This window comes from Coloeus monedula, assembly GCF_965178545.1.
Source record: "Coloeus monedula genome assembly, chromosome: 3".
NCBI lineage: Eukaryota > Metazoa > Chordata > Aves > Passeriformes > Corvidae > Coloeus > Coloeus monedula.
Genome location: NC_138783.1, coordinates 98242437 through 98258211, shown reverse-complemented (window position 1 = coordinate 98258211; position 15775 = coordinate 98242437). Strand labels below are relative to the sequence as shown.

The 15775-nt window shown below is 36.3% G+C and overlaps 1 protein-coding gene across 1 annotated transcript in view; it reads right to left on the bottom strand.

Annotated features, from left to right (window-relative positions):
• The window catches only part of STS (steroid sulfatase), a gene marked incomplete at both ends in the record, with an annotated part of 123621 nt that overhangs the window by 89297 nt on the left and 18549 nt on the right, over positions 1–15775 (bottom strand). The window contains 4 exon segments of the mRNA XM_082278171.1: positions 2307–2730; positions 8309–8431; positions 11326–11447; positions 13148–13300. Coding sequence (XP_082134297.1) covers positions 2307–2730; positions 8309–8431; positions 11326–11447; positions 13148–13300 — 822 coding nt within the window.

The following is a 15775-nucleotide window of genomic DNA, read 5'->3' as shown; positions in this document are numbered from 1 at the left end:
CTTGAACTCACCTATTTTGAGGCAGCCATTTTATTGTCATGGCATTGAAATCAGTGAAACATTCATAGATACCCAAAACACTGTCACTACAGGCACTTTATATACTGGTAAATAATGCAAGAATATACCAACACATAGTTAATGTACTTGAGAGTCTTTTAAAATCACCGAATGCTTGGTCACTAAGCAAGTAATCTCTCAACAATTTTCAACTGCGTGTGTGTGTGTTTGTAATAACAAAGTTATTCACTGTTAAATTAGTTACAATGTATCTGAGAAGGCATCTTTATATCTATCCCCATTGCCATAAGGAAATAAAGATGGTTTAGTCCATTTATAAATACTTATGAGAATGTTGATTGTTGGGAAGACTTACTCACTTAAGGAAATTTGCTATGAAAACCATTTTTTCAGTAGAATGTGTAGAAATGGCCACATCAAATATTCATAATGATAGAAATGACAAAAAATTGCAGCATGAGATCGAGATTTTAGATTTTTTTCTTGCTAACAGCTAGAAGCAGCTGCTGCGTGCAGTCATTAAGTCTAGAAAATTTAGCCGCAGATTCTTTGGTACATGTTTTCATCCAGCAACGACACCATATGCATGTATTCACAGTAACTGGCGCTACATACTTTAAAGAATAGTAATTCAGGGATGTAGAAGAGAAATTAAAGATAATAGTAATTCTACATCTCAGAATATGATTTTAATTTGATTTAGTATTTTTAAAAATGCTGCAACCTGTGTCAAAAGTGGTGGAGAAAAATACATACATGTATTTTTTTCCAGAAGTTAAATTGATTAAGTATTTTTTTTCTCAAATATATTGATTTCTGTTTTAGAATACACAAATGTATACTTTTTTGATTTAATCCCATTAAGACCCCTATGGTGACAATTATGGCAAAGTAACTGACTTAGCAAAAATGAACGATGACTTACAATGGTTTTGGAAATCCAATATTTAGGTGGCCCCATGTGATGGCTATTAAAAACACTGTTTTCAAAACACCGCATTTGTTTCACAGAATCACAGAATACAGAATGGGTAAAGTTGGAAGGGGCAACAGTGGGATCAACTGGTCCAGCCTCCCTGTTCAAGCAGGGTCATCCCAGAGCATATGGCACAGAAGTATGTCCAGACAGTTCTTAAATATCTCCAGTGAGAGAGACTCCAAAACCTCTATGGGCAACTGTTCCAGGGCACTGTCCCCAGCACAGTGAAGTACTTCCTCATACTCAGAACTTCCTGTGCATCAGTTTCTGCTCATTGCCTCTTGTCCTATTGCTTGGCATCACCAAGAAGAGCCTGGCTCCATCCTATTGACACCCTCACCTCAGATACTTATGTATGGTGACAAGGTCCCCTTTCAGTTTTCTCTTCTTGAGGCTGAACAGGCCCAGCTACCTCAGCCGTTCCTCATAAGAGAGATGCTCCAGTCCCTTAATCAACTTTACTGCCCTCTGCTGGACCTGCTCCAGGAGCTCCATGTCTCTCCTGTCCTCAGGATCTGAGAACTGGACACAGCACTCCAGATGTGACCTCACCAGGGCTGAGCAGAGGGGCAGGATCACCTCCCTCAACCTGCTGGCAATGCTCTTCCTAATGCCCCCTAGGATACCATTGTCCTTCTTGGCCACAGGGACACACTGATGGCTCATGGACAGCTTGTTATTCACCAGGACCCCTAGGCCCTTCTCCAAAGAGCTGCTTTCCAGCAGATCACTCCCAGCCCGTCCCTGTGCCTGGGGTTATTCTGTCCCAGGTGCAGAAGCTAGCACCCTAATTTCTGAAAACCAAATCTTTCCAAAATTACTATAATAAAAGTGGAGTCATCTAAAATGCCAGTATCTTAAAAAATTTGCCATATGAATGCCTTTTAATGGATGTATCTACTCCATGATGAAGAACATTTCCCCATTCCAGAAAAGTAATGGATTATGACTCTGCATTGTGCTTTCACAAAATTGTCACACCACAAAAAAGTTTTCATATTTCAAGTTACATTAAATTCTTAAGAATTAGTCCTAAAAAAGTTGAAAATTAAAAAAAAAAGAAATTCTGAAGCATGTATATAAAAATGATTTACTTTTTATAGAGAAATTAATGACATACCAAATAGAAAGAAACCAGTCATTTCCACCAAAAAGATTAACTTCAGTCATCTTTTAAAGGAAAAAAAAATTGATCAAATATAATGACATATTCCTGGTGCCCACCAGCTCACATTTTTTTCTAATTTTCTGATGCACTGTCATTATGAAATGCCAACAATAACTTACAAAACAGTTAGAAACCTACCTTCCAATAAACTGCATGGCTTCTTTTGTCAGCCTCTGAGTAAGATTCTCATAGGACAGTGGCTGCTGGATAATCTGATGGTCCCTCATTAAAAAGCAGTTTAGGTGTCGAAAATGATAGAAGAAAAAAATCAAAACCACGAGTAAAATTGTGATTACTAACAAGAAGTAACCCAATGCTTGGAAGGGTACTTTGAGGAGGCCAGTGTACTGCGCTATCGCCAAAGACACAAGGGCGATTCCAGTGATTTGGATTGGGGTGACAAGGGCTTTCTGAACCCCTTTTAAAAATACGCTGCCTTGGCCAAGTTTGCAGTCTCTAAAATTAGTCACGGGAAGGCCATAAAAGTAATCAAATCCATGACTGTGGGGGTGGTGACAGAAGTCATTCCTGCTTTCACAGTTCATCCCGAGATGCCACTTTCCTACAAAGAGAGAAGGACAGGGAGTATTTTGTACATATATCATCAAACTTACTTTTAATTTGCATTATTTCAAACATGAAGCTGTCACTATCTGACTGATAACCCCCTGCTCCCAGCATTTATTTTGTGGACCCCTATTTTCTATTTAAACTTTCTTTATGCCTTCCTCAAACATTTTTTTTCATGTCTGCCTCTTCATCTCAGTTAGAAATAGTTTGGCATGGCTGCTGCTAAAGAACATTAAATTTTGAGTGGGATAGCAGGTTACTGAAGAGCAACAGAGCCCTAAAAGTGTTAACTCTGGAAATTAAGCCTTTGTGGATGTGTAGTTGTCATAAGAAAATACTATTTTGCAGCAGCTACTGATTGAAGAGGAAGAACTAATATGAAATTACAAAATATCTTTTCTGAAATTTTTCTGGCAAATAATTTGACTAGTTAAAAAACAAAAAAGAGAAAAGAAGAAGAGAAAAACAGTAACAAATCAATAAAGAATAGGGAAATAATTAAAGCATTTATTATTTAAATGATTGCAAAATCGCTGAAATTGCCAATCTTCCTCAAAATACACATATATATAGTGAGGGTGATTATTTTGTATTTTTATATTTCATATATATAAATTAAAACCAAACAACAGTAACAAGTAAATTGCTGTCAAATACTATCTCTCACAGCATTTTGTCCCACTAGGAAATCACTCTAATCCTGCAATAATGTTGGACAGTCTGACACAAGAAACCACAGAGCCTGATTTGCATTATACTAATATAATCTACATTCATGCTGATTATGGTAAGCATCTAGATAATTCATTCTGTGACTCAGGTACAACCTCTTACCATATGCTTATGCATTGCTTAGCACAACAGATCTAATTGGTAGCTGTTATTTGAATCAAAATGCATAATTTAAAAAAAAAAATTCAAATTCAGTTAAGCCTATTGAGATAGATTATGGCTAGAGCTATGCTCTTTGCTCTCAGCAAGAAAATGTGTTAAATATCTAGAAAAGCATGCTGGCCTTGACAAAATAGATTACATTATATATTGCTGGGCCAAACTTTTATTTATTTTTCTGAATCAAATGCCTAAACATGACCAGCATAATTCAGGGGTTGTGATCTTAAAAGAAATAAACAAGAAAATCTGCAAACCCAGGAAGTTTTCATTCCCATAACTTAGCCCAAAGAAATTTGAAATATCTGTTTTAGAGACTTCAGAATACACATGGCAGAAAGTGCAAAACAGGAAAAAAAAAGCATATATATACTTTTCCCTTTTTCCAAACCACCCCATCTTTTAAATATCTCTAAGAAAATCCTGATGCAAACAGTCCTGACTACCTCCTTCTGGGTCTACAGAACAGCATATTCACCCTGCACTTCTTCCTTTGGCAGTGACAAATGCAGGTACTGCAGTACCAAAGAGGGTGAACATGGAGATCTGTTCTACTTTTTTTAAATTTAGCAAATGAGCTGGGTGTTCTTATTTTTCTTCCACAAATAACAGAACTGAGGTATAGGATGAGAATGCCATATGCCTAAGTTCATCTGTCAGCAAAGGTGGAAAAAACACAGAAATCTTGAATCTGAGTTGAGTCCAGTTGTCCTTGCACATCTCTTGATGATCTTAAGTTAAAAATAACTTCTGTATATCAACAAAGCAGGTATAAAAGATTTTCAGGTCTGCTTATGTGCCAATGAAATGAAGGCCTTTACACCTTTCTCATTCCATCAGTACTTTTCCCTGTCAGATGGCCCCTCACTTGAAGTGGTATTCTGCTTTTTGTGAGCAGAATGGTTCTTGTCACTACTTTTGACGTGGTCCAGGGAAAATTATCGTGGTCAATTAAAAAAACCAGCAGCACACACCATTGTACTGAAATTTCAGCAGTTATAATGGTGCTATAAAGGACTAGTTAAGGCTGGAACAGCGATTTTCATTCACAGCAAACAAAGATGCATATTTTTGAAAAGAAATGCTTCAGTTTCTCTCTTAGGTTTGGATGACTGTCTTAAAGGAATAATCATAAAGCCAGATGTGTAACAAAGTGAGCATTAAACTCTCATCAAGTTAGATAACTGATTTAAAGGTAGAAGCTTATAATCATGAACATAAATGATTTTCAGGCTTTAATTTTAAATTTTTTGTTGTTATATGTTAATCTCAAGGTACCTATAAATCAGTAAGAAAACATGAAAAAGAAACTCAAACAAATTAAGTATACCTTCAAGGTCACTTATTATGATATAGAGGTTTTTTTTAACTGGATCTCAACTACAAGCCAGGACAGAAAAATCTTGGAATAACAAAGTAGGACAGGGGGAAATATAGGCCCTATTTTTATCGAAAGGGTTTTAGCAAGCACAACAAATTGTTCAATGTCAAGACGAACTTGGGCCTCAGAAAAAGAATTTTTGAGAAGCAACTTAAGCCAAACAAAGCAGAGAGCAGGTTAGCAGGAAAAGCAATAGAAGCCCTGGTTCAAATTATATCGGCAGCTGTGACGGAATGACACAACTGCCATTCTCAAACGCTGGGGAGGTAGAAGGTTTTGATAGATCCTGCACTGCCCTGAAAAAGCAAGTGATGACTGGGTCCACAATACATGTTTTGTTTCACTCCTTGTGACAATAACCCCTGCCTTGAGCTAGTGCTTGAACAGATTACTGTAATGTGCTTTAGATTCTGGGGCCCTCCTGAATCTGAGAGCAGTGCAAAATGCTCTCATCTCTTTGCCAAGTGATGCTTCATAGAATGGACACTTCACACAAGCATCATAAGCATTTCAGCAGATTCTACCAAGCTTTTGAGTGAAATTTATGCTGTTAATTGTAAATTATGAGTGCTGTAATAATTTGAGACCTAGGCTTTTTTCCCTCTCCGTCAGCCACAATTACGATTTCTGCAGAGAGAAAGCAGTGCAATGAAAAGCAAGTGGAAATGAGAGGCAAGTTCTATTCAGCCAAGAAACTTCACTTGAAACTCAAGTTTTTCAGAATGCAGAATCCTGAGGACACTACAGAAATCAATGTTTCCCCTGTATTTTTCCCTCAGATAATGGGAAAGGGAGCAGTATGAAGACTGATTTTTATATAATGATATATTTCTTTAAGAATGATTTTGTGCTTTTCAGATAAGATGGCAAGATACAAGATGTGGAGCAAGATGCAAACAGAAATATTTTATGTTCTTAAGGAAATATACTTATTTGAAGAACAGAAAAAAATTATAAAAAATATATGTGCATATGGTATTAACATGGACAGATTTTAAGCTGTTTTATGAATAACTGTTGTATTAACTCCACTCCATAGACTCAGTCAATCTTGAATTGGACACCTTACTACTGTGATGTGTCCAAACATTACAATACTTCATTCTGAAACAAATAAGTACCAGTTATCAATTAGTATTTTAGCTTCAGAGATAAGCTACATAGGTGGATTTTAAACTTCTCTAGACAACACACTGGATAACAATAGTGAGGAAAAATTAACCTTTACTCAATTTTAATTGAGTATAGCACTAGTTAAAATAATATCTATCAAATTTAAGGGGAATTTTTGAATGATGAATAGCTATTTCCAACAAAACATCGGCATTTCTTCCCACTGGTGAAATATTACGTATTCTATGCATCTGCTTTTTTTGATAGAACCTGGTTTTGTTGCAGATCTGATTGTGTGCTTTCCTGACAGATCTATTGGTTGTCACCTTCTTTATGTCACAAGGGAAAACAATGAGGTAGAAAAGTGTATACATAAAGTAGATTTATAGCTAAAATATATTTTGGGACATACCAAACAAAAGGAAGCATATATTCAGAGGAGAAAAAAAATTTAAAAAGGAAACAAAAATGCACCTAGGGAAGAAAAAGAATGTCCTTAGAGAGGAGATTGGCAAAAAAAATTAAAAATAACACAACAGGCTTGAGGAACAGAAAGGCTTCAAATTACCCTTATGCCAATCCATCACTGGTGCAGGATTTGACAATTGTTTGGGACCTGCTGAGTTAGACTGAACCAAGCAAAGACTCCTAACCAATATGATGTGATAAGAATACCAGCAAAAGCAGAAAATGGACTGGTTGTGAATCAGACTGCCTATCTAGCCTTCAAATCTACATAATTTTTCTTTTTTCCATTTACATATGCTTTATCTGTAATTTTAATGCACTTCTTGATTTTTGGAAACCTTCATTATACTCTAAGGATATGGTAATATTGTATTTTATGGTCTCATAGCTATCATTCAGGCCACTTGGAAGAATTGTTCATTAAGCATCATGGAGATAACTTCTGGAGATCTAAGTGGCAAGCTGTCATGTTGCAGTGAAAGTGGTTAAAAAAAGAACATTAACTAGGTCAGCCCCAGAAAATGAGTTGTACAACTGTGCTGGTAACAAATAGAAAAAACCCAGTCTTTAATTGAATACGCAGCAATAGGAATTAAGTCCACAAGGAACATGACAAATTATGAACAGCTTTTTTGTACTATGGTTCCAATGCACCTACACTAAATAAACTTCTGATAAGAAATTCTGGTTTTCTCTTTTCATTCTTTCAGGACATCATGGTATTTTATGCTTTATAAGACTGGGGTATAGCTAAGTAGGATTTTTAGCTAGGAACACTGACACTGGTTTATCTACATAGTACAGACATTTTTTGAACAGTGGTGTGAATTGTTAGCCTTGCTAAACAGCCTGGTTTTTTAAACAAAAATTACTCTCAAAATTGCAAGTTTCTGTTTCATTTAAAAATCAGATTGGGTGCATCCTTAATCTAAATTAATCTAGTAATATTCCAGTATGATGTTCGCTGTACAACTATTCCCTGGCAATTCCAATACAGAAATACATTATGTAATACAAGTTGAACTTCACAAGACTCTTCTAAAATATAAGCAGTATGGAATAAGTCAGTGGCCAAATTAAGAAAAAAAATCAGAAATCTTTAATGTTATACTTTTATGATATTAATTCCAGTTCTATTTAATATTCATCTAGTGTGATTCCTTTTGCCCATCACTGGATATTTATGCTGCAATCAGTTGTCTGAACGATCTTTATAATGAGAGAGAAATACATTTTTATATTAAACATCTACCAAAGAATATGAAAAATTTCCTAGAAATGCCCATTTCTGTCTGATGACTAAGACAGTTGCCCAGACATCACATTATTTACTTTATGGGTATTTGAACACTGGTGAAATGAAAACCACCACTGTGCTGACTTGCACCCTATGATCAATCCCTCATTGTCTCTCTGATGTAATCAAACTCCTATTTATACTGAAAACTTTTCAAGAGCTTGACTAATTTTCAGTTTGTTCATCATGTTTCTTCAGTACCTTGCAAAATGAAACTATAACTACAGAAGTGAATTAGACATACTTACCTGACTAGTGTTTCACATAGGCATGGGAATGTGCTCAGTTTTGTTCCAGAAAAATAAATTCATTATGCTGTGGGGGAGAAAAGCTTAATGCAGGCCCTTTATGGCCTACATGGAAAGCTGTTTTTTTCATTGAAATGAAAGAAAATAGTGCTGTGTATATCTGCAATTTTACCTATTAGAGCTGTTGCATAACCTTTCTGCTTCAGGAGTTTGGAAAAAGTTATTTCTTCAGAAGGAAGTCCCCCAGAAGAGGCAGAAAATAAGAAGACACCAACTCGTGAGAAGGCAGCCATTCCTAAATACAATAAAAATGAGTGAGACCACAATAATACAAAGAAACAATTTCCATTCATTAGTTCTGCCTGAACTTTTTTTGCTTTAGGTGGTATCACTTAAATGACATAATACAATCAGACATTAAATGTTTCAAGTGGAAGATACAATCATCCATTTAGCTGAGTGAGGTCTTTTCTGTATTGACACTAGAAACTGAGACATGGAGAAAAAATTCTCAGCTTATAACCATGGGGCCAGCCATCACATAAACAGGTGCAGCCTTTTCTGTAGATTTCCTAAGGTATAGCAAAGTTTAAGAAGTTAAGCTTGCATAATTTATTTTTCTTGTACATGGGGAGGGAAGGAAGATGAGGACTAAGTGAAATCGTTCCCAAGTTCTACTCTCAGAATTTCCACTTTCCTCATATGTGGTTTTTTACAAGCTTTAAGGTTTTTTGAGAGAAGGCACATTGAAATAGGGCAGTCTTACAGCTTGGCATGTAAATATCATGAGGTCAGAAAGAGCAAGGGAGAATCTGATTCTGTAAATAGAGTAGCTTGGGCTGTCAGCATTGATGGGGAAGAACCAGTGTTTCAGTGGCACAGACACATCATCCAATGCATGCAGAGCGAGCACACTAAAGGAGCATCAGGTACTGGCTAACAAGACAACATCTAAATAAGGCACAGTAATTTCTATATACTAAGAGTCTGAGACACACAAATGAGCTTATAAACTGCTCTCAGGATGAGGAACTTGAGAGCTCAGGTTCATGAAAATTCGATTACTAGGATTCCAGACGAGAGCTGGCACTGAAAACAGAGAGAAGAAGAAGAACAGAGAATGTCTATGCAAATCTGTGCAGATATATCTTCAGGAAGTCTAAATTATGCAACTGGATGATTACAGTTCCCAAGTTAACATGACTGATGTAGACAAGCAGAATCCTTACCCAAGTATCCCTTGAGGTTACATGAGAAAAAGACTCGTTAGACTGGTTTAATAAAGAGAGCTCAACCTACCCTTCAAATGCTGACTTCAGATTTTCACCCCAGATAGTTTTGCTGATCAACACTTCACATAGCATTAGTCATATATTTACCTATATTTTATTTATTTATGTTTGTTTTTATGTATTTCAAGCTCTTGTAACTGAAATCAGTGTAATTCCCTTAAGTTATCAGAATGAAAGTACAGAAGCATGATTTCCTTTTTTTCATCATTACCTTTCTCTGAGTTTGTGTTTCATCCAATACTGCATTTTGGAATCTTTTTCTTCAGCTCTATTAGCAGGAATTTTATATTTCTAACATTTTTTCCACATCATGATTCTAGTGTCTTCTATAATAACCCTTTACTAGTTCTTCACAGATATTAGGAAGCAATCCATATTTAGAAATCTTGTAATTTAAGTAAGACAAAGTTCAATTTTTGTACCTACATGGAAATGATTAGGTATGTCTGAGAGCTGATCAGTGAAGAAAAAAATTAGTTCAAGTGCTAATTTTTCAGAAATATGAACAAGGATCATAATGGAAAGCGACCTGTGACTTCACCTACAGTAAATATTAATAGCAATATATCTGTAACAGGTATATAAAATTTTCCTTTGCAGAAGAATGTAATGGAAAATTTAGCAAGTTATATTAGCTGGCACTTTTGCAGAAGCTTGTTACTTGATTTGAATGAGCACTAACGTATCAAGTAGGCTCCAGAGTCTTGCTTTGCTTTCATTCCCAGAAGAAAGGACAGGATGTTTTATCACTAATGAACAAGTGATCTGATTAATGTATAATGATCCTTGCTAAAAATGATGTTAAGGGAATGTTAAAGTTGCATGACTAAGCACTGAGAGGCTCAGTCCCAGAACACTAAAATAAACAGACTAGATCTTCATTGACTCAAATAGGCTTTGGATCAGGTACTTTAAAAGTAAGAGAAATTAAATGCATGTATTCACAGGATACTTAACACTGTGTATGGGTAGATATGGAACAAAAATAACACTTTACAGAGATGAGAGATTTTTTGCTCTCTTCTTCCCAGTTTTAAGGGCAACTTGAATACCTTAATGAACTGTCCTGCCCCTAGTTCCGCCCCCCTGCAAAAAAAAGAAAACCAAAGCCAAAATACAAACCCAACAATTTGTCTAAACAAAAACATTTTGCAGAAATAGAAATGTCTGAGCAGAAGTATTTACATTGGGTTCTTCCACTGAGCCTTTCTAGATGCATCTCTGTGATGTTCAATACTTGTGCTGCCCACCAACATGGTGGGAACAGCCTGAATGCAACTGTGAGGCAGGCAAAGAGCCTGGGGTCATTGAATAGCGGAGGAAGTTCACAGGATCACAGAGAATCACAAGATATGCTTAGTTGGAAGGGGCCTACAGGGATCATTGAATCCAACATCCAGCCCTGCACAGGACATCCTCATGAGTCACACCATATGCCCTGGAGTATTGTCCAAACACTTCTTGAACTCTGTCAGGCTTGTTGCACACAGCACTCAAGGTGAGGCTACCCTCAGAGCAGCGCAGAGAAGTTTGGGACAATCTCCTTCGTTGTCTGGCTGGCAGTGCTGTGCCTGATGCAGTCCAGGACACAGGTGGCATTAAACAACCACAGTCAGATTGTTTTGTCAGTATTTAAAGAAAAAAAATATTTTACTCACTAAAAAACCTTTATCTTTGTGTCCACTCTTCTGAAATGTGAAAATTAACCATATATATGAAATATATCAAATGTAGACCAGCTCTGCTGAGCTTGATCAGTCACTGAAAGGACTCATCATTTATCATTACTCAACCCAGTAATGATCAACAAATCAAGAAAGGCCAGACAAAAAACCTGCATACGGTTTACTGTAAATAAAATATTATATTTATATATAAATAAAGTAATGGATTTTACCTGATCTTATAGGATATCTCCCTGTCAGGAAAGCTGCCCTACTTGGAGTACAAAGTGGGGATGCTGCTATATGCTGAGTAAGTGTCACTCCTTCCACTGCTAGCCTGTCAATATTAGGGGTTCTGGAAAAACACAAGCAGGTGAGAAAAAATACACAAAGATGATTATTTAGATACAGGCATGGCAAGCCCAAGGCACCTGAGGCAAGAGCTATCAGGAAAATATAGTTAATATTTACTGTATGTAAATTATCAAAACCATGCTGGGGTTGCAATTCCAAATACTATCATGTCAAATATTTTTACATTAGGTGTCAATACTGAAGAGAGACAATGTGACATTGCGGCAAACATCTTTTTCCCCACTTTCATCTATTCTTCATGACCAGTGCTAAACTGCAACATGTGGACATATAGTATTTTAACCCTTTTTAATGTGTTCCCTCACCAGAACTGTAGTTTTACAACCTTTTTCCTTCAGTAATGAGGGCAAGAGAGACTAGAGAAAGGTTGTGCTTCCTTACTCCCTACTTGGTGTCTCTTCTGTCTCTACCCAGCAAAAGCTTTTTGGGGTAGGGATAATGTTGTGTGGTTCTATCAGCTATTAGAAGAAATTCAAACGATTATGACTCTGTGTTATGCTCTATATTAACAATATCTACATGTCTGACATGATTATGTCTGCTATATTAGACCCAGGGGCACAACCAAGCTTCCATATCTGCATGGGAAAGTTGTCTGTGACCTGGCTCATCATGCAGATTAAAATTGGTTCCTGCAGGAAAAAATCCTGTATCCTTGGTTCTACAGATAAAAATTACTAATGCAGACTGGCCAGGAGCTGCAGCATGCTCTAATAGCTCTCTGACCCTGGAGATTAATGACCGTGACCTCAAGGCACACCAGTGCTCCCATCATCTAAGTCTGAATAGTCAGAAACATTAATTTTCCAATGGACTTACTTTCTATCTGTCACGTCACCTACTGATAACAATCAGTAAGATGAAAATTCATCATATTCCAAAAATCTAATTCTGAATTCTCCCAGCAGAGAATATAGATCTTGGAGTCGTTCTGGTGCCTGAGAGGGGAGTGATCCAAGCATCAGTGTTGTATATGTTTTTCCCCGTTAAAAACCCGAAGCTGTAACTTGATTTTTTTTTTTTTTCTTTAAGAAGATTTTACTTCTAACTAACATCAGCAGGAACAAGAGCATTTAAAGTTTGACAGAATAGTGCTTTTAGTCTGCTTTTATTCAACTTTGCCAAAGACTTTGCACCACGGAAACACAATGGCTAGATATCACTCGCTCTGTTTACACAACCATCACATCTAAGCTGGTAGCAAGAAACATCCTGTGGCACACTGATACATTATTCAAGTATATTAGCATTCGTTTTAATTAATATAGTGACTACTGTAAGAAGATAAATTAAGGACATATCAGCTCTTTATTTGCAATTAGTTAACAACAAGCTTGTCCCAAATCATGAGTGCTTCAAAATATGTTTAATTCATAGTACTTGTGTCATGTATATTTTAGAAGAAAATTGTTGATTATATTTTACTTCTCTAGAGCTATCCTTATTTGGTTGGTTCCTCAATCCCCTGTTTATAAGGCAGCTTTTCACCAGGATAAATGCATTAGCTAAGTCTTTGGTCAAAAAAAGAAAATAAAGATTGAATACTCTAATCTCTGGAAAACATTAACTTTGGTTACTCAGAAAAAATAATCAAACCTCTGAACGTCCTGGCATTTTTAATTTTACAAATCCATTGAAAACTAAATATAAAGCTATGACTCTGCCAAAATATCATCCTACCTTAAGGTTCTGTTCCCATAACATCCCAGGTCTCCAATACCAAGATCATCAGCCATCAGTAATATGATATTGGGCTTTGAAAGACTGTGTGTTTTGACACTGTTTATGGTACACTGGCAAATTATTAGAAGTAAAAGGAGGGCCATCTTCTTCCTGGTGTGTAAGAACAGGTGGAAAATATGATAAATAGACGGTTAATCTAATTTATTCTTATTATTACACTTTGCATAGTAAAAGGAAAAAAGAAATATTGCTTACTTTTAGTTGGCTTTTTTTTCTTGAGAGTTTTTAAAAACATTTTCTCTCTCATACTTCTTAAAAACAACAATGCATTTTTTAGTATATGGCTAATTTTTCCTTCTACTCCTTTACACAGATAAAGCCTTTAAATAAAGAGAAATAAAGAACTAGGTACAACCTCAGTGGCAATTTTGCATACACACATGCACTATACATCCATAAATCATAAGAGTTAACAGTGCTTGGGTATTTTTTGTTGGGTTTTTTTTGTGTTTTTTGGTTTTGCTTTTTTTTTCATTGTTTGTTTTTTGAGTGTGGGGGGTCTTTTGCTTGTTCTTTTTTTGTTTTTTGTTTTTTCTGGCTACAAATGTGATTTCAGAACACAGAATCTGAAATCATTTAGGATCAAAACCTCCAAGGCTCACTGCAGAAAAAATAAGTTAATCAATTCCAATAATGAAGTAAATGACTGAATTTCTCTTCAACAATGGGGAAAAAAATCCAGCAGAAGTTTCTGGAAAGGAATAAACATCATGGAAAAGAGGGTGAAGAGATGCACTATGAAATTATTTTAAGCAATTTTTAAGAAAAGGCTCTTCACAAACTTCACAAAAATTATAAATATCAGGGTCTATAGCAAAATCAATTAAAAATATTTGATATAATATCACAATGTTCTACAAACAATGCTCATGCCATATCGAACCTTAAACAGGAAAAAGGATGTATTCTACACAACACAACATATACTTTTATGGTAAAAGAGAGTATTTGAAGATGTACATGCTATGAATGCTATTTTACCTAAATCAGAACTTGTCATATCTCTTTTTTAAACTGCACTGACCATGCCCTGGCTGAAACTGAGTGCCTTTAGGCTGTAATGGACTGTGCCAGGCATGCACATCAAAAAGAAGAGAGACTCTCTTTTTTGTCTAGTAAGACTCCAGTCTTTTCTGGATGCAGGCAGCCTTTTTCAAATGCAGGCAAAGCATCAGTCACACCTGCATGCTGCATTATTCTGGGACAAGAAGTAAAGTGGAAGAAACCAGAAATGCAGAAATTTGTAAATGAAAGAGTAGAAGAAGGAGATAGAGACAAACATTTCCAGAGAGAATGGGGATAGCAGGTCAAGAAAGAAAAATCTTGTCAATCAATGAGTTACGGTAGATAAAAGTAACTGGAGAGAAGATAAAGAAGTCAAAACTGAAAGAGCAGGTACAAAGAGACTAGACATCAAGGGAGATATTCACAAATCAGTGAGGTGGGTAAAGGTATTTGTAGAGAAGACAAAATAGGCAGAAGTAGAAGAGTTTACTCTGACTTTAATAGCAAGAATGGAAGTTGAGAACCAGCTGGAATGAGAATTGCAGCCAGAAATGAGGAGAAATAGAGGAATAAAGAAAGTGGAAGGGATGACAGTAAATAGGAAAACAAAACTGAGGAACAGAGGTGAGAGAGAACTGGGAATGTCTGGGAGGAAAGCGCTGAGGAGTTATGATTAAGGTCAATGAAGAGAACTGATTGGAAAGAACCTGGGAAGATAAGATTTGGGACTAACATAAGTGAGAAGAGATCAAAATAGTAGGGATCCACAAACACAGACTGGGACTTCTGATTCCCAAACTCATTATTGCTATTCTGTCAGAAAGTATAGGTGCAAAGAGGACTCTAACTCTTTTAGTGCCTGTTCACATATAGATAAAACACTAGTAAGTATATTAGTTATTTTTTACTGCTTAAGGTACACTTTATAAACACTTTGGTGACAATAGTTCTGGCTTAGACTTCAGCCAGCAGCATGTAAAGACCCCAGTGTTATCACTGCAGTATATCGTTATCTTGTTTATCCCATGGGAAGCAATATACTTCATTTCAGATATGGAAAATAAATACACAAACAGTAAGATTAAAACTGTAAATGTATTTCTGTATAGGATGCATCTAACTCATCCTTCATCAAATAACCATACTAATGAAGCTGTGTAGTCCCTACCATGGTGCAGATTTACCTTTCTTCCCTGAAAGGATAAACAAACATAATTTGCTTCCCATGCATTCCAAGAGAACAATTAACACTCAAATTAACGCAAGAGGACAAGAACAACCTGCTGCCAGATCTTACGTTTCTACTCCACTGTTCAGGCTGCAAAGGTCTCAAAGGCCAATGGCAATGGGCATTTTGAAAAAGAAGACATTATATGTTGGTGACATTATGTAGAGAGTTGCATGGATGCTTGCAAGGAGTGCAGAAGGTAGCCTCATTTATCACCTCCATTTCTCATTTTGTAAATCAGCCAGATGTAGCATTATTGAAGGTTGCCTGATACAATACTGCTGGATACTTCTCCACTCTGATGTAGTATCTGTAGATACTCTCACACATTG